Raw genomic sequence first — 27832 nt, 5'->3', positions numbered from 1 at the left:
AAGTTAAGCAATTATACAAAAATTTCTTTAGGAAAACATTATTTATTTAAAAAATAAAAAATAAATGGGGAAATTTTCCCCCACCGAGAGTCTCCACCTCGATCTTATGAAATTTCATGGGTAATTTTGCGGGGATGGGGAATTAAATGGGGTGTAGGGATGGGGACAGAGAAGTCTTCCTCGTCCCTGCACCGTAAACATCCCTTAGAAGTTAGAAGAGCATCTCTTAGAGGGTAACACACTTTGTTTGTTTCGATAGATATATCATACTATTATTGATATGGTCTATTGGAGTGTTCAAAGAACTCGATCACTCGAAGAATCTGACCAACCCAAACCGACTCAAAGGGGATTCTCAAATGATAGAATGTAACTATGTTAATATTATATACAAATTCTAAGTTATGTGATCTTACAGGCGTATGATATACATTTCAAATATACAAATTGAACAATATCATGCTAAGTTTGCTAACCAGGCACCCAATTTGAGGAGAGCATTCTCAGTACGCTAAGCCTCCACTAAATGCATCCCCATCATTAAGTAAGCTCTCTGTAAGCCAATACCCATCCCATGAGCCACCAACCCTCTGCCAACAAAAACCCAAAGTTTCAGAAATAATTGAACGCATATCAGTATGTTTATGATTTTATAATTACTTCCAACTTAAACAAGTCTATCTCAGTCTACCACACTTAATGTCAGTATGGATCTTCTCATCAATTCTCAAATATATAGATGAATACACAGCTTTATAAAACAGAAGTAGACAGCTAGCTTCAGTGTTTAAGGTTGTTCCTTGAAGTTTGATCTCGAAAAGGGAAATCGTCGTGATTCTTTTTTTGAACAAGAAACAACTTTTCGTTGATAGATGAAAAGGAAGACTGTTCAAGATTGAAATGGCTGTGATTCTTAAAAGAGGGTTTCTCTATTGAGGTGTTAACAGTCTATATCCTTAGATTTCCATGTGGAACCATTTTAGTTAAAGACGTGTTTTTTATACATATTATGCTCATGGCCCACCCACATTAATCCTAAGGAGGTTATAATTCCTATATAATGATAGCTATATTGAAACAGAACTCGTCGTTCAAGTGTATTCAGGTGGGTGGCTTGAATCATGACATTCTCAACAAATAAGTGGGTGTGGACTGTAATAGGTTCAAAACTGATTGATTATGAATTGACTGGCAACAGAGGGAATGAAAGAAAATCTACAGGTTCAAGTGTTCAATTCTCCAGAGAAATCTTTTTGATGGGGGCATCAACCTAATGGTACTATGAATTTGTTTATCATATAATCTAGAGACAAAAGCAATCTTTGCAGATTACTAATGATTACATATTCAAAAGAACGTAGTCTAACCTGAACCATGGTGAATTGAAATATTTCTTCTTCCTTGGGGCGACAGCCCCGTATCCATACTCGCTGCTTGAATCGGTTCTGTTTCACAGTTTGTAAAATCAACAGGATAGTACTTTACAGTAAAGAAATTTACTGGCATAGAAGGCACAAAAAAGTACTCAGAGCACTTAAGCACATCATGGGATCATTGGCTACTAGACACAAGAATCGATCAAGTTCATTATCAAGACTGCTTTACCTCCTCTACAAACAAACAGCTCAAGATCTTCCTCTCTTTATGGCCTAGCAATACACGATAGGTCGAATGATGGAACACTCGTCTGAATCTCTCAAACTGCACCATCAAAAAATACAGCAAATGAAGAAAGGAATGAGCAGATACGGTACAACACATGTTAATTGTTAAGTTTCAAATGATACCTGTCCCAAATCAAAGAAGGGACCGAAATATGTAGACCTTCGAAGAGGATCGAATCCAGCAAACTGTTATATATCAGAGGCATTGAATAAACAGGCCACCATGTCATTACACAAGCGATCAAGATGGCATAAATAAGCCACTTTATAATGCACACTACCTGGTACATGACCTCGATTCCATAATCTTGATGGGGTTGATCGTTGTATCTCAGTGCATCAAGCTGGTGTTGAATAGCTTCCTCTGCAGTAAACTATAGAAAGTTTCAAGATAAAGTTAATTGACAGAGAAACGACTACAAAATCTAGTACTAACTTGCATAGTTGAACAGTTACATGTAAACTTGGACCTAGAGGATTCTTCTTGTGTGCTTCATTCCTACAAAATAAAATAAATGAAGAAGTTCAGATTTCATGAAACTGGTTTGGCCCAACAACAGTATAATAACAACAGCAAAGTCATCATCTTATCATGGAAAACCTAATGAATAGGAATTTGATATCTTTGCAGAGATTCATTTCCAGAAACCTTCACATCAGAGGAACGAGAAAATTGTGTAGTTGCTCGTGGAAGTTTATGGAGAATGGAAGATTAAGACAAGAAGAAAGAATTTGCCCCATTAGCCGAAAGAGTAGACCTGATGGAAGCCAAACATCCAATTGTTGAACTCGGTAATTTCAGGGTGATAAGAAACACAATCATGCCATATTTCTTGATAAAAACATGAAGTGAATTGAAACATCTCAGATACGACCATTCACAGTCGAACATGAGCAAAATCAAATTTCCATTCATCTAGATCAAACCTCGTTATTTGATAATACTATGCGAAAACTCAAAAAATGATAATGAAGAGTGCAAAAGCATAATTTTCTCTAGGTTCGCAAGCGCACCAATCTGCGAACATGAGAAAAATCAATTTTCCATTCCTCTCGAGATCGAACTTCGTTACTCGATAATACTATGCGAAAACTCAAAAATTGATAATGGAGTGCAAAAGCATGATTTTCTCTAGGTTCGCAAGCGCACCAATCTGCGAACATGAGCAAAATCAATTTTCCATTCCTCTCGATATCAAACTTCGTTTCTCGGTAATACTATTCGAAAACTCAACAAATTACAAGGAATAGTGAAAAAGCGTAATTCTATAGGTTAGTGTCGCACCAATCTGCGGGGAGAAAATCAGGAACTTCAGCGGAAGCTCTAAATCGAGAATTCATGGAAACGATCGCAGGTTTGTCAACAGCAATCGGGAATTTGCGCTTGGTAATCAAAGACATGGAGGTAGGAGCAGCTGATAGGGATGAACAACATGACATCCTATTCCGCTGGAGAAAACTATTTCCCTTCCCTCCTTTTTTTTTTCTTCTCCTCCTCCTCCTCCTCGAAATCGATGGTCGATGTTTTTTGGCGTTTTGGAGGTGAGGCGTAGATTTTATTTATTTGGCCAACTTACCATTTTAGACTTTAGCCATTTCAATTTTGTCCAAATTATTGTTGTTATTATATATAATACAATATTGCAATTTTTTTTAGTACAATGTGAACTATCGTTAAACTCATATTGCCATATTGCAACATTTTTCTTTTAAATATTATTTTGATTTATGAACTTTCAAGTTTCAATGTAACTTTTAACTTATCTACTTTCAAAATATTCTTCTTAATTGTTAAAAAAATATTCATTTTGGTATTTTTCATTAAAAAAATAACTATTTTAGTCTATATACTACTTTTAGTTCATTTTAGTCTCTTATCATTTTCGACATGTATTTTTTTAAAAAGGGATAATTTTGATCCTTTAATATTAGTTATAATCATATTTTTCTATCACAATTTTAACATGATATTATTTTCAATATATTTATGGAAACGTAACAATGATTTTATATGGAACAATTTCCGTCATGTGTATAATTTATGTTAAAATCTTATAAATAATGGATCAAAGTTATATTTTTTAAGGGTATATCAACCAAAATAAATATTTAAAATAACAATAATTAAAATGAGCAAAAAGTAAAAATTCAGACGTTAAAATAGTATTTAAACATTTTCTTTTTGTGATGGAATGGAATCAACTTCCCCTATAAAAACAATTCAAGAAGGTGTGGGTTGGAATCATTGTTCAAACAAAATTCACAACCCTAAAATTGTAATTTAACTTTTTTTCTCCCGAGAAACGTGAATTTTGGTCCAACTCGAACCTATGGACAATGAGATTGATTTGATTAGATCAAACGGCTGGGAAAGCGAGACAGTGGTAACTTACACGGTTTTGCACGGCTCTGCACGATTAAATCTCCGCCGTCCATTTAGATCATAAATGCTCTTCAATCTTTGATTGGCTTGATTTGAAAAGTTTGCATGCATCTTGATCGAATCGGAATGCTTAAAGCGAAAGAAGCCTCATTCAGTCTTCCCATTCTCTCCCGCCAGTCAATGAGGCGCGCTGCCACTCCTCCTCCGCTTCAGCAACTGTCCGCCGCCGTCGCCACCGCCGCCTCCGCCGAGACATCCGCTGCCATGTCTTCTCGACCTCCCGTATATTACATCTTCCTTCGTCCTTGTCATTTTAGAATGATTTACCTTGTTCCGCGTAGTTCCGTAACTTCAGTTTTTCCGGTTTACAGTACCGAGGTGGCCGGTACGATCGCCGGGGAGGCTTCTCGTCCGAACGTCCATACTCCGGCGGTAAAGGTCAATTCGTCAGTGGTGATTCTCATTACCAGTCTGTTCGGGAGTCCAACCTAGGGTTCCGGCAAGGAGAGTGGGGAAGCTTTGCGAACAATGCGGGATCTTATACTGCACCTCAAAACCCTAGGCCTCCGTATTATAGTGGATATCATCAATTCCGACAAGCTTCACCTCACATTCAGTGGCACCAGTATCGGGGACCTCATCCTCATACTCACAATCAGCAGCCATCGTCATTTAATCAGAATCAAGGTGTTCGTACGCCGCAGAAATTTCGACCTCGGCCTCCGAAGCCGCCAGATTATCGCCATTGGGATTATGCGAAGACATCGCATCCTTCTACGTGCGGTATTTTGCTTTTCTTCTCCCTCTGTTAAGTACATAAAAGGAACTCGACGCTTTGTCTTCGTTTCCAAAATTTTCAGTAAGTTGTTTGCTCGAGTTCAGTGGTTTCCATTAGGAAAGGGAAACTAAAACAGGGCAGCGTGCTGGATGCATACATACCAGTAGTTCGCAAAACGGTTGAACGGTAGAATATCGGAGTTTTTATTTATTTTTAATCACCGAGGGAGAATCAAACTAATGGAATCTAGTTAGATAGACGATGTGTGAATCGGAGCATGCTAGAATCTGTGTCTTATTCCATTGATCAAAATGCTAAAAGAAGTTGTTTTCATGTTTTTTTTTTGGGAATAAGAAACACAAGTTGTTTCCATGTTCGAGGGCAAAGGCAATCAATATATTCGGTTCATGTTGTAAGTCTTGGATATTCCGAACCATCAACACTGGATGGCTTATACCACTTTTTATGAGAATCAAGGTTCCAATTCAAGGAGCTGCCTCTCATTTTTCTTCAGATGGTTTACTTCATGAGACCTCTTCTCTTAAGCCACATATCTGCTGCTCCAACCATATTAGCGCACAGAATTTTTCTCTCTCCCTTGGAAGGAGTGACCATGCAACGGAATCAAAATAAAATCTTTGACAGGATGGGGAAGAATCAAATGGTTCTGCTGTAATTATTTACTTATTTTTGTTTTCTGTCTTACAGAGAGGTTTACAATTCTTTCATACAACATCTTAGCTGATTACCTTGCCATGGACCACAAGCAAAAGCTCTACCATCATATCCCTCATTACATGTTGGACTGGGAGTGGAGAAAAAAGAATTTATTATTTGAGCTTGGATTGTGGTCTACTGACATAATGTGCTTTCAGGTATGATAGAGGCATATTATGCCTTCATTTGACAAGCTATGGTTCAAAATATGCTAGGTACTATGTTTACTAGTCTTGTGACTGGACACACTCTTGAGGACAGTTTTTCAATTTTTTTGAAGTTTCAAACTTTACGAGTATTGTTTTTGAATTATTATTGCTTGAAAAAAGGAAAAGATGGGTTCAAGTTCACATGATAAGGAGCACTGTGAATATTGAAAGTCAAGAAGATGATGTTAAGATTCCTAGTATTTGCAGTTAGTGATTTGACATGGATTGTAAGGTTTCTTTTTCTGTGCATATGATTCACATTACTATCTTCAACAATTGGACGTGATAATAAAAATAATTGGCGTATCAGGAAGAAAGAGCACAAACTTATAAGTGAACTGGTTAACAGGTCTGGGACTTTTAGTGGCAGAGCATAATATTTTGGTAGAATACTTCACTTGTTTAGTAAGCAATGGTTCAAAGACTTCAACAAGGGATTTATTCCTCATGCTCTTCATTGCATCCTGATTAGACTTTAGCATGTGGCTTGAAAGATCCTTAGAAGAAATAGAAATTTCAAAGTTCGGAGTTGGTAATTCTAAATCATTAGGCTTCAATAGACTCTTCAGTGATTTTATTACAATGTTGGAACATAGTAAAAAATAATCTTTGACATGTTCCAATATTTTTGGTATACCTTTAACCATTTTGGGTTTTATGATTTGATCTACTTTATTTTGTTTCCTGTCGATCTATTGACATTTCAAAATTCTCCTTATAATTGACTAAGTATGTTAAACTGAAACGTGCATTTAGTTCCCTATATTGTGTCAACGTGTGTAATTGTGCAATGGTTTCTGATGAGGAATCTTTCATTTTGCATGACTATTTTGTTTCAATGCCATTTTGCCTTTAATTTACTAATATATATATGGCCTTGCTGTATGCAATAATTTTCCCCAGGAGGTTGATAGATTCCACGAATTAGAGGAGGCACTGAAAATTCGTGGGTTCAATGGAATTTGGAAGGTACGTTTGGAATGCTTTTGAAGTCTTTGAGACTGGAGATCACGTGGAACATGTTCAAACCTTTTCTTGATATCAATCTACTGTTGCAAATTAAAACCCATATTGATTTTTACATACTGATTTGGTAGTGCATTGTCTACTTCAAACAGTGAAAATTTTCTGCACTCGATGTTACATGAGAGGTGGGATAATAACAGCCAACTATGTTCATATGCCAATTTTGACGTATCTCTGTATTACCATTTTCTTGTGGTTTACAAGCAGCCAATCATGAATAAACATTATTTAAAAAAAAAATCATGAATAAACACTGTGTTTCCCCACTGTAGTAATACTAATGAAGTGTTTCCCCATTGTAGTAATACTAATGAATAATATAATATATTTATCAACTACTAATTATTTTTAGTAGCGAAATGTTGAGGAATAAAATAAAACAGAAGGTTTTCCTTTTCCCCCTTATTCATTTTTTACCTTTTCAGCTGGAAGAGCAATTGCACTTGTGTTGATAACATGGAATGATCATTGATACTATGATTCTTACAAAAGTTGGCCCTTGCCTCTGGATTGAAATAGTAGAAAGGTTTTCTTTGAGTTGTAAAGTCTGACTATATATTGATTAAGGTGTAGATGCGTACGGGAATTCCAGTTGATGGCTGTGCAATATTTTGGCGAGTGTCTAGGTAAGAACTACTGCAACGCACACACACAGAAAGAAAAGTATAGTTTGAATGAATTCGGTGGTTGGGATATGGTTGTGGTTTTGATTTGTGAACTTCTTTGCATCATTGAGCTTAGCCTCAAAAAACTGTTGAGATGCCAAAGAAGCATGGATTACTTGTCATTTTAGTTGTTGTATAATCAGTGGATTTAAATTCATGGTTTGTGGTGTTATGCATGCACAATTGGGCGTGTCAAATTGACTGTCAAGTGTCAAGTTGTTAATACTATTTTGTACTGCTTTAAACAGTTCAGTGTGGAATCATTTCATTAGCTGCAGCTGGTGCAGGCTGACTTTGTCATTGTTAGGGTTATGTTGATATTTCATCTTGGAATAATGTTTTTCCCCTTCATTCTTTGCGAGTTTGTTCTGTAATTCTGTTGGAAGTGTTCGAAATTTGATATTATATGTAGGGTCTTAAATTTCCATTGACATTTTTCATGTCTACATTTTCTTTGATATTTCTATATGTCCATAAATTTGACATCGACATAAGGGGTGAATTGTCATTTCCGTAGTATTGCATAAACAACTGACAAAATAAAAAATATCAATAAAATATCACTAATGTGGACCTAAAATAATTTTTAATTTGTTTAAAAAGAGTGAAATGCTTATTTGTTAATTTAACTATTTGTCATGAATTTTTAATTTTTATAATTTTTCCTGAAACATTCATCAACATCGATATAATATCAATATTTACATTGACATTTCCATAAAATTGAAACCTCGTCATTTCCATCGGCATCGATATTTAAAACCTTGATTATATGTTTGTTTATAGGTTCAAGCTTCTGCATGAGGAGTGTATTGAGTTCAATAAGCTTGGACTTCGGGACAATGTTGCCCAGATATGTGTTCTTGAGGTGTACATCATATTCTGCTAGCTTCATCTAGTGTTAAAAATTTGATTGCATTGTGTGATATCATATGTATGTACTTATTTTCTTTTTGAACAAGATACTAACTTTTTATATTGATGATATGAAAAGGAACAAGAAATTGTTTAAAGATACAATGAAAAGAACAGCAAAAAACAAAAAATATAAAAAAAATGAGAGTACTGAATACAAAGGACTAATAAGAGCACCCCATATGTGTGTACTTAATACATTCTCAATCACACGTGTATATTTACTTAAAAGCACCCCTATGTATGTACTTAATATATTCTCAATCACATGTGTATATACTTAATATAATCACACGTTCATTCTATTATAAATGTGTGTTGATGCCTACTCAACTATAGATATATGTGTTTGTATCTATTTTATTTTTTTAATTCCTGGGACCATTTTTTATTGGTTATCATTTGCCATTAATACTATGTTACTTAGTAGTATTTTTTGTTCAACAGCAGAGGAGTCAAGATAACGCTGACAATTCAGATGCTCCACCGATTAGGTAATTAGGAGTTATCTCTTGTTATTAAACTCTCTTTTCTGTCTTAAGTTAGCGTCGAGGAGGTTTCATGAATAATGGTAGACATTTGATCTTTTGTTTCATGATCTTTCATTTAAAATAAATTTAGAGCTCCCTTGATAGTTGTTCTTTTTCCTTTCCCTTCCATTGTTCCGGATACTAAATCAAGTTCCAGTGAACTGTTTGTCTTTCTTTTTATGATGCATTATTTGTCTGGATGGTTCTGGGGGAGTGGGGATATACGTTCTCTTGTGATGGGAATTGATTTTGACACAATATAAGTAAAACAATTTTACAAGTTATTTTGCAGTTCTGCATCCGTCACCTGGAACTGGAAGTTCATAGCTTCCATTTTGTTTGTACCATCATTTCATTGTTTTTATAAGAAACCAAGCTTTCATTGAGAATTTCGGAAGAAATCAAAGAATTTCTCGGGAAATGAAAGAATAAAAGGGCATACAAAAAAATAGCCTAACTAAAGGAACCCAAACCTAAAACAACACTGCCATGTGGAGGACATTGAATCCAAAAGAAATAACACCTAACTGATAGTTACAGAAATTCTTAAAATCTTGGTTTTAAGAAATAGAAGCCCAGAAAGAACTGTTAAAATTAACAATATCCCACACTTGCTTTCAATTCATATGTTTGAACTCTATTCTCTATTGCATTTTTAATTTCTAAGAAGTTTTGTATTATATCGTTGCAGCACATCAAATTTCAATAAGGTTGTTATATGTAATATACATGTGCTCTACAACCCTAAAAGAGGAGAAATTAAACTTGGCCAGGTAATTTCTGATTTAACTTTTCAAGTTCTCTTCCCATTAGGAGAGAGAGTAGACGGTATAGGTTCTGCTCTATAGTGGTTCTTGAATACTGCAAATTGGCATTATGCTGTATAAGTTTTGCTTATAATGGAGTTCGTGAAGATGTTTGGGGCACTAGGCCCTCCATATAATTTCATGTCAAGCTGTGAACATTTTTCATGATTGCTTACATAAGCTTGGCTCATATTATCTTTTTGAGCAGGTCAGGATTCTCTTAGAGAAGGCTCACGCTATTTCAAAAATCTGGAACAATGCTCCAATTGTTCTCTGCGGGGATTTTAACTGTACACCAAAGGTTATATTGTTAAGCATCCATAAGAATACCTTGAACTAATTGTGTAACGTGGAGTTGACCTCTTGCATATATTGTGTTTTAGTTCTCTTTCATATGTTTATGATAATAATAATTCTTCTCTTTTAAATTGTAGAGTGCGCTGTACAACTTTATTTCAGAACAGAAGGTAATAATTTTTAAGGGGTTGTCTCCATTTTGAGAGTAAAGATGTCTGACAAAATCCTATAATCAATGTATTTTGCCCTTTTACAGTTAGAATTGTCCGGACTGGACAGAGACAAGGTATCAGGACAATCTTCAGCTGAGATTCATCAACCTTCATCACTCTATCGTAATCCTCGGTAATCATTGCACTGGCTGATTATATGCAATGTGATCTTCGTAAGGATAGCTGGTTTTATTCACAAATCGAATTAATAGCTTGTCAAATGTGCAGGCCTCAGACTGCCAGTGGTTCAGTCCCTCTCCAACTGAGGTCAGATTCCAGAGATATTGAAAGGAAGCCAGATAGTTTTCTATCTGACATGAAGAATCAAGATTACCCACATAGCCGCATGGAAAATGAGAATCTTCCATCGGTGAACCAGTCTTTACCCCCTGATAGTTCTGACAGTGTCCTTAGTGTTTCTAATAATTCTTGCAATGATCTCCAACTTGGAATGAAGGGCATTTTGTTACATTCTGAAGGGCAAAAGGAAGGTCAGAATGGTGCTTTTTTTTACCACAAAAATGTGGGGGAAACAACTTTCTGTGTTTCAGTAGACAGCTTCAAGGATAGTTCAATCAAATGTGCTGAAGATGAGTTTACTGTTGATCATATCAGTGAAAAAGTCAGTGAACTAGTCTCTCCTTTTGGAACTGACTCCGAAGAACTCCATCTGAATGCAACTGAGAGAAGACAGATGGAAAAAGTTGATTCAGCATCTCATTTATACCATAGATCTTCTACGGATTGTTTGGATAGGGATGTCAACTTTTACAAGAAAAGCAAAAACTGTGTCAACAATGTTATCTTAGATGATGGACAGACAGATTTATTGGCCTCTAAGAACGTTCCTCTTACACCTGCTTGCCAAAACTTCATGGCTGACGCTGCTGTAGACTCCTCTGAAGTGGTAAATTTTGTCCACCCAATTGCTGAATTTGAGAAGGAAAGCTCTGCTAGAAATATTAAAGGTGGTCCCTCATTGTCACCGCCCATGATTAACTTGGCAGTGGATGAGCGACTGAAGATTTTATCTTCAGATGAGCAGGATGTAGCCACATTAGATGGAAGCTTAACCGAGGATGATCGTACATTTCTCTCAGCTTTGCATGACATTGATGAAGAACCCTTTTCGTCCGAGATTCATCAATCTGTTAGACATCAAAGCTTGGTTGCACCGCACACTGGAGTTGGAGATGATTTGCCAGGATTGAATACCAAGTCTTTTGAAGTTGAAAATACTATTCATGATCGCTCATTATGGACTCCAATGGAAATAGAAATTGCAACAGGAAATGGAGATTGTACTCTTATGGAACACCCTCTAAAGCTTAGAAGCACGTATACAGAAACTGAGGTCGAAGATTCTATTTAATATATTTCTCGTCCTCCGATGCAAAAGATGACAATCACTTGATATGATCCCTTTTTACTTTATTTCTTTGTCTTCTTCCTTTGGAAACACTTTGTGTAATTTTGTAGTGTGCATCTTTGTAGGACTTTTCCGGGACCAGAGACTTGAACTGGGAACCCCTGGTGACTAGTTACAATAGGTGTTTTCTGGGCACTGTTGACTACATATGGTAAAGTTTTCATAAATTGATAAATCATGTTAAAGTTCTGCTTTTATCTGGAATTTAAGGGATTTGACCAAAATGTGTGTTTTGATCGAATTTGCACGGGCTGATAGAAATTGATTTATCAAAATAAATAGTACTTAGACTTCACAATAGTTTCAAAATTATCTCATTCTGTTTAATATTCATAGGCGTTCAGAAGGTCTCCAGACGGTCAAGGTGCTTGCCCCTATAAAGAAAGATGTCATGATGGAGCTGACTCCTGGATTTCCTACAAAGGTAAGATGTATTAACTTCAAGTTTTCTAAAAAATTAAAGAATAATAGGGTTTTATAAACGGGATGTCAAATAACATTCAGAGTCTTGGGCACTTTAACGTTTCATAGTTCTTTGCAACTAGTTGTTTTTTGTGATTCTACTTTATTTATAATTACAAATAATTGACTTCTATTTGGGAATTTATTTTCAGGCTTCTCTTTTTTTTAAAAAAAAAGAAAAGAAAAAGAAACATAAGGGATATGTTAATCACACGAAAAAGAATAAGCTAAGGGCAAGGGGCAGAGGAAACCTCTCTGCAAAGAAACTAAAATAAGAGAGCCTTCCAATTTTGGAGGATCGAGGAGAATGAGTAGTTACAAAAGAATTTGCTATACGTATAGCACCATCTCGAAGTAGTAAGTTGTACAATTACTCCACAAAATAGGCTATTCAGAAGAAGTGTTTTCGAACATTCTGCGATTCTTTTCCAGCCAAATATTCCACAAAACCTCTGCTGTTGCAAATTCCTTCAGGTTTTTTTCTGGTTTTTGAGCGAAGGGACAATGGAGAAAGATGTGGTCGAGGGATTCTGTCTCCATTTTGCAAAGCAGACAGATTGAAGGGGAAAGGGACCGGTTCCTATGTTTCCTTTGAAGGCAGTCATAACCTTAATTTTCTTAGGAAACCGAAATTTCCATATAGCTGAAAGGAGAGAGATTTGAGTGGTCTGGGATGGTTTAATAAAACGAAGAAAGGTAGCCTTCGTCAAGAATGATGTTGAAGCATCAATACTCCAGGTCACCCTATACACGGACTCCCTCAACTGCACCTCTGTTTTTTTTTTCTTTTTATATATATGGAACTATCTTTTACACTTTCATTGTTATCTAAAGGAAATTGGTTTATTATTGGTGTGTAGGTGGGTGGAGGGACTAGACAAACAACATTCAGGAATTAGAGGGAATGAGTTCAAACTCTATGATGGTCACCTAGAAATTAATTTTCTATGTGTTTTCTTGGTAACCAATGTAGTAGGGTCAGGTGGTTGTCGTGTGAGAGATTAGTCGAGGTGTGTGCAGTTGGCCGGGACACTTACAAATATAAAAAAAATTTATAGACGAAATATATCACTTTCTCTACATTTATATTTTGACGTATAGATAATTAATTGATATACTCTTTTATTTCATTGTCCCACATCATTCTTAGATCCCTTGCCGACATGGTTAACAACGAATGATAGTTGTATGGAAAATTTTCTTTACCAGAGTACTAGAAATTCTCTCCTCCCTTGACCTCATCTACATGTGAAGATGTTGAGGGAGCTGAGCTCACCAGTCTCAATAGATCATGGCAAGGGGCTGGTGCTCCAACCTATGCCAATGACTGAGCTTGCCTTGAAGAGACTGGTCGTTGCTTAAGTTTCCATAAAGAATCGTACCTTAGGTCTCATTCTTTTGGATTGGAGTCATTTTCTTTAAGGGGTTCCTTCTCTTGGGGCTGTTTTTTTTGTAGGCCCCTTTTGTTATTCTTGTATCTCTTTTCGTTTTTCTCAATGAAAGTATCGTTTTTTATCAAAAAAAAAAAAAGAAAAAAACTTTTGCAATGTCTTGAATCTTAATTCCTTACGGTAATTTTATTTTGTACTGTTTTACAGAAATGGGGCAGTGATCACATTGCCCTAGCTGCAGAATTGGCGTTTACAAGGAGGCATGAAGAATGATGGTGTGAATATTAAGAGACAATTATAATAAGTAAATAAATAATTCTCGTTGCAATTGGAGGGTTCTTTATTTGAGGAACTGAAGTGGTTCCAATGATAGCAACCTGCAGGTTCAAGTGTTGATTCAAGAGGACATAGAGCCTAAGAAGGTCGTTTCTCACTAATGCTAAGTTTCAGAGTTACTTGAACGCTCTGATGTGATGTCTTGATTTCATTAATTATTTGGTCTGGATGAGCTATGTCACTTGCTGTGTTGCAGTTAAGTTGGAGCAGATATTCGTTTTTTTTTTATATTACAATATAAATTTTAATAGGAATGGCCTCCCTTGGTTCTGCAAGTGCCACGGTAAAGAGGGGAAGAAAATCTGACCTAATCTTTGTTGTAGGAAAGATACCGTTACTACACAGGAACTTATGAACGAGTCTTCTGAAAGATAAAGAAATTGAAATTTCATAGAGAATGGCAATTATATCATGAATGATATGTCCTTATTGTGCAGAGCACAAATATAATATATTGAATCTCATTTCTCTGACTTCAATTCCCCGAAAAAATAAAGTAGGGGGGAAGAAGAATCACTAAGTATACATTTTTAGAATGCAAAACTAAGCAGGCAGCAGGTGGGCTGGTATGAAAGAGTACTACAATTCTTGGTGGCTACTGGGGAGGGTGGCACCAGCATCACCAGCAAGAAAGAGTCTATCACCGTCCCTGATAAGGTCTATATCCTCAATTTCAGCTCCTTCTTGAGTTAAAATCTTTGTGGCGTAAAACCCAAACTTTTTGGCTCCAATTTCAAGTAGTTCTTGGATGGAATTTGGTAGGAGCACAAGCTTTGCAGCATTTCCCTTTTCAGGGCAGCTGATAGTAACTCTTGCTCGGTAACCCTCCCCCACACTCTGGCCACCACTATAACCATGTGATGCAGATGGTTGACTGTCCCCATCACCTGTATGATTTTGAACTGCACTTTTAATCTATAAAAACTCTAGCTTTAGAAAATGAGGGCCAATCTTATGCACAATGTGTTTGAATCTCGAGTTTTACTAGTTTGACCAAGTATAATAGTATTTTTTTTTAGGTTTATTTGTACTGCTTAGCAAGACCGATTGAAGTTTATTTTGGTTCCTAATTAGTTTTCTCAAGGGACACCTTTGATTTAATGCAGAGGGAATTAAGACTATGGTTTGCTCAAATATGCAAAATGCAATCTCACCGGTATTGGCAGTTGCCATAAACCCGACAAGTGAGTTTCGGTAATTATTGTTCCTTCTCCTTCTTGGAGGAATGTCGGAAAAATTTGATTCTCGGACAGGAGTCATGGAGGATTCTTGAGAAAATCGAGGCATGTTCGACTCACTTTGGAACTTCTGCATGTATGGTAGGTCTAGACTTTGTGGAATTTGAACAGTATGTGGTTTACTCGCAGCTTGCTTAACAGCAGAGAATAGTTCTTTTATCTCTTCATGGCCTTGCTGATCTGCTAAGGCACGAGGAGTCCATCCATGAATATCTGGCTTATCGATGTCACCTCCTTGTTCTAAAAGGAGCTTAACCATTTCACTGTTTCCTTCACATACTGACATGTGAAGAGCAGTAGTTCCGTTGCTTCTCGGCTGCGTTATGTCTCCCCCACATAGGACAAGGGATTTGAGCATATCTGTGCTGTTCTGCTCAGCAGCAGAGCATGCAAAACTGCCAATGTCACCCGCAGAAATATCGGCACCATTGTCCATGAGAAGCTTAACTATAGACTCATGTTTCCCCTGTATTGCTTCCCACAGGGGAGTGCTTCCTTCAAAATCTGCATGACACAAGAACCCACACCAAATTAAATCTTGATCATCAAGTTGCAGCAATTACTACGAGGAATACCTCTCTGGTTCGGGTCTGCCCCATACTCTAGGAGTAGAACTACACAGTGTTCGTTTCCTTTAGATGCAGCGATATGCTGATTATGAAAAATATCCAAGTAAGCTGTATGGTTCAATTTTTATGGATTGGTCGAGATCTAAGCAGCAATATAAACAAGAAGAAAAGACATAGGATTTTTGTTTACAAGTGGTGTCTTCCCATTACTGTTGTCTACTTCATTTGGATGTGAGCCCCGCTTTAGCAACTTATGCAACAATAAGTCATCGCCATTGTTTGCTGCGTAGCATAAACTGTGAGGCATTTCCATCCCAGACCGAGTCAGTGTCTGCTGTGTTTCTTGCAGAATTTCCTCCATCATGGGGTCTTTTATCTCCCTCAGGTGCTGCATAAATGACCAAAATTCAGGTAACAGAAACTAAAATTTTCGTCCCTCACTTAACACAGAATAGGTATCCGAGTCACTCGGCACAGTAGGCTTACTTTTCATTAGAGTGTTATCACTACATTTTTGACATTCTACACATTCTTATTGAGGTAACTGCAGATCATTGATATGTAATGTTCAATATCGAGAGATTAGCAAATTTTATGACTAGTTTTATCCTCTTGAAACTCATAAAATTCCAGCAAATTAGTCTTGCTGATGCATAGATATCTTGATATAAGCGTGCTTGTAATCTCCTCTTTCCGTAACAAAGAGGTGCATTTTTCAGGCTCTCTTCATTATGCTTACATATTTTGTTTTGGGGAAGGAGGGCTGAAAGGCTGCTGACCTTGAGGAGATTGTTCATTATTATTGACCCATCCCCAACACTTGCTTGCACTAGGTTGAAAAACGAAGTGCGGTTCATCCGTAACAGTTGACTCAGTCGGCAGGTTCGAACAGTGAACAGTTGTGGTCGATAACAGAGAACGCCTATCTCTCCAATGACATCTCCTGGCTTTGCTTCACCGACGATCTGAGACAGTCCATGTCAAAAACAAACTGCATAAGAATCTTTCATGCACCGTTGGCAGCAGATAGTGTAAATTGGAAAGAGATCCATAATTACCTCTTCCAATCCATTCCTTTGTATGATAAGATCCTGCAAGATGGAGTAAACATCAGAAGAAATAGTATGCACCATTTGAAGAGGCACGAGATTGTAAAACTTCTAATCGTGGTCATAAAGAAAGAAATAACAGGCCATAGTTTCAGTTGCTATGCATATGATCTGTATGTTATTCAGCTGTAGGTAGAAGGATGATTAGTACACCACTTAGTCTCTTCTGTTTTTGACTTCATTTGATCTAAGACGAAAAGAAAGCGAGTGTCCTAGCGGTAAGGGTTCGAGATTTTCGGAGATCGACTTAAAATCTTTGATGAAGTGAAGCTTTCCCATAAATTAGACGGGGTGGGGCCGTGAGCTTAATAATACTCAGGTTATGAGCGGAAAAGGAAAAGAAAAAGAAAAAACTGGGGATCAAAGGGTTGTTTTAGCTCTTACAGCAGCACCAGTGACAACTATATAGAAATCTGTTGGTGCTTCATTCTGCAAGATGATGTCTTCTTTGGGAGGGAAGTACTCGGCCTTCATTTCTGTTACCTTGAAAGAATTAAAACCACTTAAAAAAGTAAGATTCAACTGTTGAAAAATTAGTGTACGAACTTGAAATTAGAGTGGAGTTACCAGTTGAAAGATTAAGTCGGTGGACACTCCATTAAACAAATAAACACTATCAACAAGGGAGTAGAAGAGATGGTGTGAGATGCTTGATCTAATGGCTTTTGGAAGAGCATCAACTGTCTCTTGCTGTTGTAATCCCTCTGAGTCAGTCCTGTGCTTCAAACACAGATGCGCAAGCATCTGTTCTTGCAGCCGAACTGGTAGTTGATTTCTTTGGGCGAAATTTGAGGCAGCTTGAATTGTGTCCCTCTGAAGTAATCCATTCAAAAACATCAACACCGACTCATAATGAACCAACCGTTACAGATTTTCTGGAAAAAGGAGGACAAGACTTACAAATTTTCTGGTTCGGCCGGTGCCATGGACGACCAAGTTAGTCATATTACCAATGAGGTAAGCCTGCAATCCCAGAACAAAGAAGAGGTAACAGATGACAAATGACATCTCTTTCTCATTGACAGGATGCAGATCGCCATAGCCAGTGGTTGTGAGAGTGACAATTGACCAGTAAATTGAAGTCACATAACAATACCACAAACTCTCTTGACGAAAGTCGTCTACGAATAGCCCCATCCATGTCTTTTTGGGGTCACTCATATGTGAAGCGATTAGAAAGAAGCAGCACCCAGCAAAATGAACTGCAAACAGACACACCTATAATATAATCCCCATCACTACCCTCATAAACACAGCCTTTTTTTTTTTTTTTACTAAGAGTAAAAAATAATACTTGAGTGTTGACCCATCGGTACTTATTTCTTAAATAGGAGAAAGGAAGTTAGATAATTTTTCTGCTTATTAAAAAGTTGAACTGTTAAATTTTGAGTGGCGGTGAGTGACTAGTCAACATCAAGTATTATTTGTTGAAAGATATTTAGGTTCTTATTAGTGATGACCTATCTTTGTCTCCACCACTATTAAAAAAAATAATGAATTGTGGCAGGATAGAGATAGGTCCTCACTAGTCGTATTTTCCTTGTTTAAAAGTAAAAACATGTTCTTGTAGTTTCTACTTACAAATATGAGCTTTGCGCATCGAACCCAGAAATAGTTGAAGTTCCTGTCCTTTTCCAACCTGTCGCCATTGTTGAAGGGGACAAGAAAGCACCGTTAATGGCAGTGTAAGGAAAAAGAGATGCTGAAGTAATATTTTCATCAATGGTCTAGAAAGAAAGCATGGAAGTTTGCAAACGTGGGTATTGATCTATGTTCTAGTTTATGTTGAATATTCATGAATTTAAATATTTTTCTGCATCCAGAAGGGCACTGCATGATCAATTGAAAACAAAATAAGAATGGTGTTAACATTAGAAAAGAATAGATTAATTTTTAATTTTACAGCCTTATGACGTGTCTACAATAATTAATTTTATATCTAACAGATTAATTGTTACGTTAAAAAATACATTTTGTCCATGTAATTCTGATAAGGTAATAATTTAGTCTCCAAACTTTAGTTTATAATGATTTAGCCTTTTATTTTCAAATTGGATTAGTTCATAAACTTTTGTATGAAACAATTTAGTCTTTTTAATTTGAATTTTATAACGATTTAATCTTATCATGAAAACGTAGTTTTTTATATACGTAGATCGATAAACCAATGAGAAACTAAATGTATTATACTCTATAAAGACTAAATCATGGTATGATTAAAAATGACACGTAATTTTGATGAGATTTTTCATGATAAGGAATAAATCGCTATATACTAAAGTTCAGGGATTAAATTGTTACCAATTTGAAAATATAATGACTAAATCATTTCTAGTCATTTCTTTAGCAAAAGTTCAACCTAATTTTTAATTTTGTGTGCAATAATAAGTTCCTAAACTACTGAAAAAATATTTCACAAATTCAATTAGATACAGAATTGAAAAATCAAAGTAAACAAGCAACTAAACCAAGATTATAATTAAAAAAAAAAAAGCAGTTGTTGAAAGCTAGATAAGGTAAAAAAAATTTTAGTGTTAGTATTAGTAAGGTGGGTTTGTGAAATATGTGGCGACATTTTTTACCTTGCGAACATGGAGCTGACTCGGCGGAGACGCCATAGACGAAGCATATTGAAGTAGCCATAAGTCTGAACAGGAAGCGGAAGAATTTTCCGGGCGAGTTCCGACGGAATTGTGGAGACGACGTCGAAGACCAGCCAGGTTTTGACATATCGCAGAGCAATCAGCTTAGGATCGTCGACGAGCAGATACGAGGATTTGTCCAAGTACGCGACGAAGAAAGTGAGAATTATATCAATGGCGAAAAATCCATTGACAACATTGTCGGTTATTGCAAGAACTCCCTTGGCCATATCCAGAAATCCAAACTCAAACGGGCAAACCCAGGCGGTGTAGAGCACCAGAAATATCAGAAACGTCTCCCAAAGTCTGCAATTAATTACAGTAATCTGAAGATCGAAGCAGAAGCAGAAGCAGAAGGAGAAGAAGAAGAATGAGGTTAGGGATTAGATTTTGGAACCTGTAATTGTAATCGAAAGGCGAAATAATGTGCGCGCGGAGTTTGCCTCTGCGATTGTTCCGGCCGTTGACACCGAGCGGCGGCAGGATTCCGCCGGTGAGACTGTATTGGCTGCCGTCGTCTCGCGACAATTGCTCAATCTCCTTCTCCGGCTCTCTCCCGCACATTGATCTTCCTAATAGTCCCATCTTCTTCTTCTTATGCGACGACGACATTGTAAATCCTCAATCCTCAATCCTCAATCGTAACCCCTAATCTCTCTGTCGATTTCGATTGCAGGTTGTCGCCTCAAAGCGACCACGGTCTTCTTTGAATTCCAAAGAATTAAATCTCTGCCTCTCTGTGAATCGTGCACATGTAGGATTGGAATTACGGTTGAAGAAGATTGAATTCGTACGCACATCACATTCAATTCGGTTGATCAAAATTGAAAAGCGATCGAATAATAAGGGGATGGAGCGATGCTAATCCATGGCCGTCAATGGCAGATTGCTGTGCGGCTAAAATTAGGATTTGCCGAAATTGAAAATTGAAATTCATGAGAGAAAAGGGGACCTCCGCTGGTTCTCGAATCTCTCCTCCATTCATTATAACTCCAAGTTCTTTGGGAGTTGTGGAAGTGACATTCCAATTTCGATTTGACGTTCCATTTTATTTAACATGCATGCCATCGCCATCACCATGGCCCCGTTCTATTTTTAGTTCCCTTTTTTTTCTTTAATTCGAAATAGTTTAATTACTGTTTTCTTTTCAAATACAACACATCTACAAATTTGATACCATTTTGGATTGAATTACATTCGTATTAACAAATTTGTTCTTAGTTTTGCTTCGGTTCAATTCAATCTATAAGATTAGTGTGAACTTAACTTATAATTGATTTCTGCTTAGTAGAGTAGATGAGACGTTTATTACCATCTCCAAAGTTTATTGTTAGATTTTCAACCGTGTAATTGTTGAACTCTAAAAAAGATAAATTAATAGGTTCGAAAATGCTCGAATCTCTCAAAAAGGTATTTATATATTACACAAAGTCACAAATATTTTTTTTCCCTAATTGAAATGCTTTTTTTAGTACAACGTGTGCGAGTGGACGATCGAACTCACAATCTATTGGTTAGAAAATATATCAATTATGGTTGAGCTATGCTCGCTTTTACTAATTGAAATGTTTTTCTTTTTTTGTCATTAGACGGATAATTTCTAGTACTCTTATGGTACTTACTTTATATATCTGTATTTTGAATTTTCTTTCATAAGTATATATCACTTTAATGTCTCTGGGACTTTAAAATATTTTTGAATAATGTTGACAACAAGAATAGTATACCAACAGACAACATTTCTTTTGTAGTACTAATGATATTTTGGAATATATAATAAAATTATAGAGGTAGAATTTTTTATTTGTAAATTAAATTAAATTTTTAGTACCACATCATGGAGAGATTTGAACCTCTTGCCTATAAAGAGGAGATAAGTAAGGTTACAGTCAAATTATAAACCAAATTTAAATTAAATTGTTTATTTTATATTTTATTAATTTATTATATTTAAATTTGAATTTAATTATAATTTAATATCATACAATAGGTTGAAAATATATTAAAAATAATAATTTAAAAACACAACTTTAGACAATAATGTGGATTTTATAAAGTTGGAGAAAGCTCAACGGTTAAAATAGCAATTATTATGGCTAGACGCTAAAAAAAATTAAGGAGAAAAAATGGTATTACAAATATTAAATCCACAATTTCTATTATTGTTCCAATGTAACAAAATTTCACATATTAAGTCAACCCGCATCCGTTACTAATTTAATGGACAAAATACTCATTGTCAAGTCCAAGATTAAAAACCTAGCTTCCTCGTATTCAAAAAGTAAAATAAATAAATAAAATATTTATGGGTTAAGATGTATATATATTTTTAAATAAATATTTCTTTTACGGACTTTAAATATATTCTCGATTTTATAATCATGTTTTTAGAATAAGAATTAATTGAAATTTAATTTAAAACAACAAAACAAGTAATTAAGTATTTAAGCTTTATTCTTCTTTTTTTTCCCCTAAGAAATAAGGAAGTGAACTTGAAAGGCAGCATCCATGGGCTATGCCAACAATAACTTTAAACGATGGATGAACGTTTTTGTTAAACAAATAGATATATAGTTAAAAAAATGCAAATTAACCGTGAACTAGACTACTTTGACATAAGTCCATCAATGATAAACGTGATTGGACAAGTTTTAGACATGTGATTTGAAGAGTTGACATGATTAAAAATATATATAGTTATTTCAAACATATTAGAAACACGCTCAAAGATGCTATATATAGTAATTTCGAATATATTGGAAACACGCTCAAAACATAATATAGCATAGTTAAAACACTTGAAAACGCACCTTAAACATATATTTATATAAAGACAGAACAATATAATATAAACTCAATAAACATCATTTTCAAAAAAAACTCAATAAACATTAAAACTAAATAAGGTTTTTACTTTAGCAGAACTACCAAGTTGATGTCAGATCAATATTTTCAATAGTACGAGTTTGTCACGTCTCAAAAATTCTGGTGTTTCAAGAGATACCTGATTTTTATACACTTATCTATAACGGTTTACTATCACACCACTCATTGTAATTGAAATCACTAGATATGTATGAAAAAATGTTATTTTAAAAAGTTAAAACATAAAGAAGTCTAACTCAGACCGAACACTTAGCTAATTTAAAATTATATTTTATCAAGGGCATTATATCAATTTATTTTTATTAAGAGGAAAAAATAAATTACCTTATGAAGGAGAGAAAATCCAAACCTATAATTTATAAGTAGAGACACAAATATTTGACCTTTTTTTTATGGAACAGTAAAAAAACTAAAACAGAGATCTAATAGCTCCACCATTATTATTATTATTATTTTTTTGACAGAAGCTCCGACTATTCAAACTAGGTTAAAGGTTAGAGTATAATTGAAAATTCTTTTAGAATGCCACGAAAGAAAAAAAAAACACTATAATTCACAAATATTGGAATATTTCCAATAATATAATTTAGATATTTATTATAATCTAGTAAATTGACATTTATTAAAATTTGTTTCTTATTCAACATTTCTAGGTCTCATGCTTATGACCCGCCCAGTTAGTTTGGAAATATGGGCCCAAAAAGATTGTGGGCTATTTTTTGGGCTCAAAATATCATGGGCTATATTGGGCTTTATACTAAATGGGCCGATCCGTTTGGAATACTCCAATCCCGGAGCCGTCGCAAAATTCTTCCAGAAAACTAGAGAGGCGAAGCCGGAGTGGGAAGTGAGAAAAATCAGAGAGAGAATTTTCTCTGAGGAAGGAGGAGAGAAATCGAAATGGCGTCCTTCTTGCAGTCGTTCATAGACCCGAAGAAGAACTGGTTCGCTCGTCAACACATGAAAGCGCTTTCCCAGCGGCTCCGTAATTTTGGTAAAAAGAAACCCTAATTCAGTTTGTTGTATATTTATCTCTCCTATAGGGTTGATTTCGAATTTGGTTTTGTGAAGATTGATTTTGGGTAATATTAATATTATAGGTCTTCGATACGACGATCTGTATGATCCGTACTACGATATTGATGTGAAGGAGGCTTTGAATCGACTTCCGAGGGAGATCGTTGATGCGCGCAATCAGCGTCTGAAGCGGGCCATGGACCTTTCCATGAAGCATCTGTACCTTCCTGAGAATCTCCAGGTTCGCTTCTACTATGGGTATTATTTTCTCTGTAGATTAGTCAGTTACAGGTAGAGCCTCGCGGAGAATCAGAAATTAGTTGGATGTGAATCGTTGTTATGTTGAATGCCTACATGTTCTGGTTTGTTCAACAAGAATTTTTCGCGAACGAAGAACGTGTTATTCCCAAAAGTAGGATCTATCAGTGAACTTTATGGTTAAATTTCTACAATTTTCACGGTCACAGGAAATGAACTGTTCATGAGTTTTTGTTTAATTGTTTTTTCCCCTTTAGATGGTTATTAATTTGAATATTGGTAAACCTTTTGGCAGGCAATGCAAACACCGTTCAGGAGTTATCTCCAGGATATGCTGGCACTTGTAAGTCTTTCTATCCATTATGTCGAATCTACCATGTCTGGCGCTGTTCAGAAAATAAATGCACCTGCTCTGTGTTTTAGTGTCAGACATTTCTCTTGAATTTTGTATCCTATAAAATGTATCTGGATGTTATTGATTTTGCTAATATTTATCATTTGTTAGCTTAGATGGAACCTGGTTACGTTCTATATTTTTCTAATATTGCTCTTGAAATTTTCAAGTTGCCCTTTTACTGTACTTATAATGTTTTCTAGTTTCCCCTTTGAGGTTTCTTGTGATCTCCTCTGTTCTTATTTTTATGATTTTAGATTTTATGATCTAGATAGATATCTCAATTTCTGGGAGATATATTTAAATCATTTTTTCCCCTTTTTGGGGATAGGAATGATATGTTTAAATCTTTAATAGATTATCTTGAGAAAGGTATTATGTAGGACTTTGTTTGTGGTTGAATATTCAATCTGTTCTGCTTGTAACTTTGCTTGAGTGAAATTACTTTATCTTGTACGAACTAAGAAAATGTGTGTCAGTAATTTAAATTTTAGGTTTTATTAGTTTGGATTCTTGAATTTTTATTAGCTGAAGAGAAAGGTGGGAAGACAGACAGAGGCTTGATTATTTAATGACTGTCGTGAAGTATTCTTGCCTCATTTCTTCTATTTGATGTGCCAGATTGTTTAAGATTCATGTTACAGTTTAGATGAATGAAACTATCTTCAATTTATTAATTGTGTAGTAGTAGTAGAGAGAGGCTGCATGATTTGCTGCATCGTTTTAGCGCTACAGATCCTTTGAGATTTCTTGAATACTTTCTTCATTAGCATTTTTTTTATTTTGAACTTTTGGGTAAATGAATTCGGTTAGCTAAAAATAAGTATTGATGTTTGTTGAATTTTGGTATTTATTAAACTGGAGAAAGCAGCACTAAATTGCCAATGCAGCTAAAGATCTTTTTATTTATTTATTATAATTTTTTTTTTGCTGTGTTTGTGTTTTGCAGGTAAAGAAGGAGAGAGCAGAGCGTGAGGCCTTGGGAGCATTGCCTCTTTACCAGCGCACCATTCCTTAAGCTATTCTGCTTTTCATAGTTATTTTTGGATGGAGTAAATGTCGTTTAAGAGACAGTTTCTTCCATATGTTGATGGATTGGAACATCTCTCCATCAATTGTTTGTTTCCAACTTCTGTATTTCATTATCAAATTTACTTTCCAATCACCATCTGTTCAAGTCATTATTGATATATAATAAGTGTGAATCTTGTTATATCATCTCGATTGGAATAAGTTAGTATTGGACATTGGTTATTTCTGGCTTGATTTTTGCCTCTCTTCTGATAAGTTGTTGGTTCCATTGTTTAAGATGTATTCATGCTATAAAATGAAGTATTTGCTTGGATTTTTCAATTCCATTTTTTCAGTGTGCCTACATTTTCCGGCATCATGGAATATCTGGTGAGACGTAGATTTTTGCTGCATTCAGGCCCATCTCGCAATTTCTGAATATTAAACCCTTGTTCCTTTCTCCTGCAAATTTCATCAGAATCCTCAATTGTGAGGTCGGTTTCTCTTTGCTAGGCCTGACAACTGTTGTTGACAGAGGACATCATCCTCAGGAAGTAGCAAACTCTGGCCTCTTCGTCATCCTTCTCCTTGTGAGTTCTCTTTCTCTTCTACTCTTTCATCATTCCGCCTCTTCTGAATAATGCTATGGCCTACTGCATCTTTTTCTGATTATGCCCTCTCTTTCTTTCTTCTCTTCCTTTTCAATTCAGTAAATAACGCGCATCTGAGAACTCAGAAATAGTTGTATATCATGATCAGGGCAAAGATTGAAAATTGAAATAGTTTGATTAAATCAGTCTGACTGATTAGAGAGGGAAAGAAATATATAGATTTTATCTTTCTTCAGATCTTTTCAACTGCAAAACCTCAAGTTTCTAGGATCAAAGACGATCAGGGATAACTTTAACATGCTCTGAAGGATGTCTTAGACTTCTGTTATGGTGTTTAGTCGTCAATGTACTCTTCCTCTCTTGAATATAGAGGGACTATTCTAATTCATGATAAATTACTTTGTTTGGGGAGTAACCAACTATGAGGTGTGACATTACTTGGCTTGTTTTCATCTACTTGGACAGATTACACTACTTGGTGACATTTCTTTATATCTCCGGCCTTATTCTTGGATGATTGGATCATTGTCTGTCTCCACCTATGTTGATTATATATATATATATATATATATATATATATATCACCGTTACAAGACAAGAACATTCCTTACCTATACTTCGATAACATCAAAATGATGTTTCCAAAATCTAGACATTAGTTTATTTTCCCTTGCCCCGCTAAAGTGAAGGGCTACCAGTTTATATTGCAGCTTAGATATTGAAATCATCCTCAAGAAGATTGTTTATTTTCCATGCTTTTTACAAGAAGATTGTTTGAGCATCATGTCGGTTGCATCATTCCATTCATCCTCATCCATGAGGTCCATGACTGTTGCAACTGCACATAAAGCCATTACAGAGTGTGTAGCTGATGCTCGGTCGGACACCCTCGAAGTTCAGGAAAAGGCTCTTCAAAACTTGGTTTCCATCACCCAGGTTAGTCCCCTATACAGGAACTTGCTTGCACAAGTAGATGGGGCAATTCCAATTCTTATTGCTCTCTCCAAATCGTCTTCCTCTTCCATCCAATCTCTTTCATTGTCCATTCTCTTCAATCTTTCTCTGAATCACGACATGAAAAGGCTTCTTGCATCGATGGAAACCATCTACCATCTCAATGCACTCATATCCTTGGGCTCCCCCGAAACCGTCAAGCTTTCTTCCTCACTGATATGCAGCCTCGCGATGCTAGACAAGAACAAGGCTAAGTTTGGGGTAGCAGGGACCATACGGTTATTGGTTAGAGCACTCTCAGTTCCTAGTGTTCTTGGTGCTCATCACATCCTCTGTTCTTTAGCTGAACTAGGCCAGTTTCATGGAAACTGCACTGTGGCAGTTCGATCGGGAGCCATCCCGGTTCTTATCAGCGTAGTGGAGAGTACTGGTGTGGAGGATCTTGCTGGCACTGCTCTTACCGTTCTCGGACTCTTGGCTAGATTTGAGGAGGGGCTGAGGGCTTTGATGAAAACTGATTGCATTGTGAATTCGATGGTTAATGTGTTGAAGGGAAGGTGTATGTTGAGTAAAGAAGGTGCAACTGAAATCCTTTTGCGATTGTTCGATGAAAGTGACAGTTGTTTGAGAGATGCTTTGAGCATGCCGGAGTTTTTGGGTGTCGTGGCTGATCTTTCTGTACGAGGATCTGCAAAAGCTAGAGAGAGAGCTGCTTTACTTATGAACAAGGTCATGAATAGCGATGTCGATGCATACTCAAATGCAGTTTCGGTGTATTCACAGTGGTATTGAAGTTAAAATTAGTCTTTTAGTCGCCTCCCAATTTAATTTCGATAAAGGTATTTAATTTTTGGAAATGGCACTAGTTTCTTCGAACAACAAATTCTATCTATTTGCCTTTTTTTTCTGAGATGAATTTGCCTTTTCTTTTAATTACAATAGGTTTAAAATATTGTCGATTTGATCTTTTTAAATAATATTCATCATAATTCTGTTGAAATGTTGAAAATTTCATGAAATTTTAACAAATGGGTCGTTGAAATTAAGGATAAAAGTGTAAACTTGCAAATCATTTTAAACGGGGAAGGGGTTAATTGTTTTAATGTATTTTATAAATTCTATTTTTTTCTTATATTTAAGAGAGGTAGAATTATTTCTTTAACCATTGATCGATTGATATTTACATTTTTTTTAGTACAAGATTGGGGGTGGGGGTTTGAACTCATAATATTACGTTTAGATGGAAAATATTACGTTTTTTTAAATACTCACCAAATATAAAGGCTCGGACTGAAAAAAAAAACAAATATAAAGGCTCATAAT

The 27832-nt window shown here is 35.8% G+C and overlaps 5 protein-coding genes across 13 annotated transcripts; 3 read left to right on the top strand and 2 right to left on the bottom strand.

Annotated features, from left to right (window-relative positions):
• Nucleotides 1–360: 360 nt before the first annotated feature.
• On the bottom strand, nucleotides 361–3209 carry LOC111005365 (DNA-directed RNA polymerase subunit beta). Of its 6 annotated transcripts, none has more exons than XM_088119982.1 (8): nucleotides 2950–3088; nucleotides 2266–2422; nucleotides 2121–2163; nucleotides 1946–2038; nucleotides 1788–1850; nucleotides 1606–1701; nucleotides 1368–1445; nucleotides 361–590 (listed from the first exon to the last, which is right to left on the bottom strand). In XM_088119982.1, exons 2-8 carry the CDS (start codon nucleotides 2301–2303, stop codon nucleotides 504–506), a joined length of 498 nt encoding a protein of 165 aa, XP_087976108.1. In that variant the 5' UTR covers nucleotides 2304–2422; nucleotides 2950–3088; the 3' UTR covers nucleotides 361–503. The 6 variants fall into 6 exon arrangements, with proteins under 6 accessions (XP_087976108.1, XP_022132548.1, XP_087976109.1 ...); XM_022276856.2 differs by having other exon boundaries at nucleotides 2101–2163; nucleotides 2314–2422; XM_088119983.1 differs by having other exon boundaries at nucleotides 2314–2422.
• Nucleotides 3210–4137: 928 nt separating this feature from the next.
• On the top strand, nucleotides 4138–14236 carry LOC111005350 (DNAse I-like superfamily protein). 4 transcript variants are annotated; one of them, XR_015788951.1, is made up of 17 exons: nucleotides 4138–4329; nucleotides 4419–4830; nucleotides 5534–5700; nucleotides 6655–6720; nucleotides 7351–7403; nucleotides 8229–8310; nucleotides 8805–8851; nucleotides 9579–9660; nucleotides 9902–9994; nucleotides 10128–10160; nucleotides 10247–10335; nucleotides 10431–11556; nucleotides 11697–11782; nucleotides 11968–12055; nucleotides 12568–12598; nucleotides 12641–12831; nucleotides 13692–14236. XR_015788951.1 is itself a non-coding variant. In XM_022276821.2 (15 exons), the coding sequence occupies exons 1-15, from the start codon at nucleotides 4153–4155 to the stop codon at nucleotides 13755–13757; spliced, it is 2667 nt and encodes an 888-aa protein (XP_022132513.2). In that variant the 5' UTR covers nucleotides 4139–4152; the 3' UTR covers nucleotides 13758–14236. The 4 variants fall into 4 exon arrangements, 1 of the variants encoding a protein (XP_022132513.2); XR_015788950.1 differs by having other exon boundaries at nucleotides 8808–8851; nucleotides 12568–12831; XR_015788949.1 differs by having other exon boundaries at nucleotides 12568–12831.
• A 163-nt stretch (nucleotides 14237–14399) lies between these two features.
• LOC111005323 (potassium channel AKT1) lies at nucleotides 14400–20284 on the bottom strand. Its single transcript, XM_022276785.2, has 12 exons — nucleotides 19776–20284; nucleotides 19319–19684; nucleotides 18318–18375; nucleotides 17637–17954; nucleotides 17304–17549; nucleotides 17121–17219; nucleotides 16686–16718; nucleotides 16407–16592; nucleotides 15818–16015; nucleotides 15634–15709; nucleotides 14975–15562; nucleotides 14400–14707 (listed from the first exon to the last, which is right to left on the bottom strand). The coding sequence occupies exons 1-12, from the start codon at nucleotides 19988–19990 to the stop codon at nucleotides 14400–14402; spliced, it is 2691 nt and encodes an 896-aa protein (XP_022132477.1). The 5' UTR covers nucleotides 19991–20284.
• A 2789-nt stretch (nucleotides 20285–23073) lies between these two features.
• Nucleotides 23074–25187, top strand: LOC111005595 (Cytochrome bd ubiquinol oxidase, 14kDa subunit). Its single transcript, XM_022277196.2, has 4 exons — nucleotides 23074–23258; nucleotides 23365–23522; nucleotides 23835–23882; nucleotides 24883–25187. The coding sequence occupies exons 1-4, from the start codon at nucleotides 23165–23167 to the stop codon at nucleotides 24949–24951; spliced, it is 369 nt and encodes a 122-aa protein (XP_022132888.1). The 5' UTR covers nucleotides 23074–23164; the 3' UTR covers nucleotides 24952–25187.
• Nucleotides 25188–25329: 142 nt separating this feature from the next.
• On the top strand, nucleotides 25330–27419 carry LOC111010459 (U-box domain-containing protein 8-like). The gene is made up of 2 exons (XM_088119670.1): nucleotides 25330–26491; nucleotides 26638–27419. The coding sequence occupies exons 1-2, from the start codon at nucleotides 26427–26429 to the stop codon at nucleotides 27299–27301; spliced, it is 729 nt and encodes a 242-aa protein (XP_087975796.1). The 5' UTR covers nucleotides 25330–26426; the 3' UTR covers nucleotides 27302–27419.
• Nucleotides 27420–27832: the final 413 nt, after the last annotated feature.

Source organism: Momordica charantia (assembly GCF_013281855.1).
Source record: "Momordica charantia cultivar OHB3-1 chromosome 11 unlocalized genomic scaffold, Mcharantia_2.0 BLBB01000011.1, whole genome shotgun sequence".
Lineage (NCBI taxonomy): Eukaryota > Viridiplantae > Streptophyta > Magnoliopsida > Cucurbitales > Cucurbitaceae > Momordica > Momordica charantia.
The sequence above is the reverse complement of the archived record's forward strand: the minus strand, read 5'-3'. Positions and strand labels throughout refer to the sequence as shown.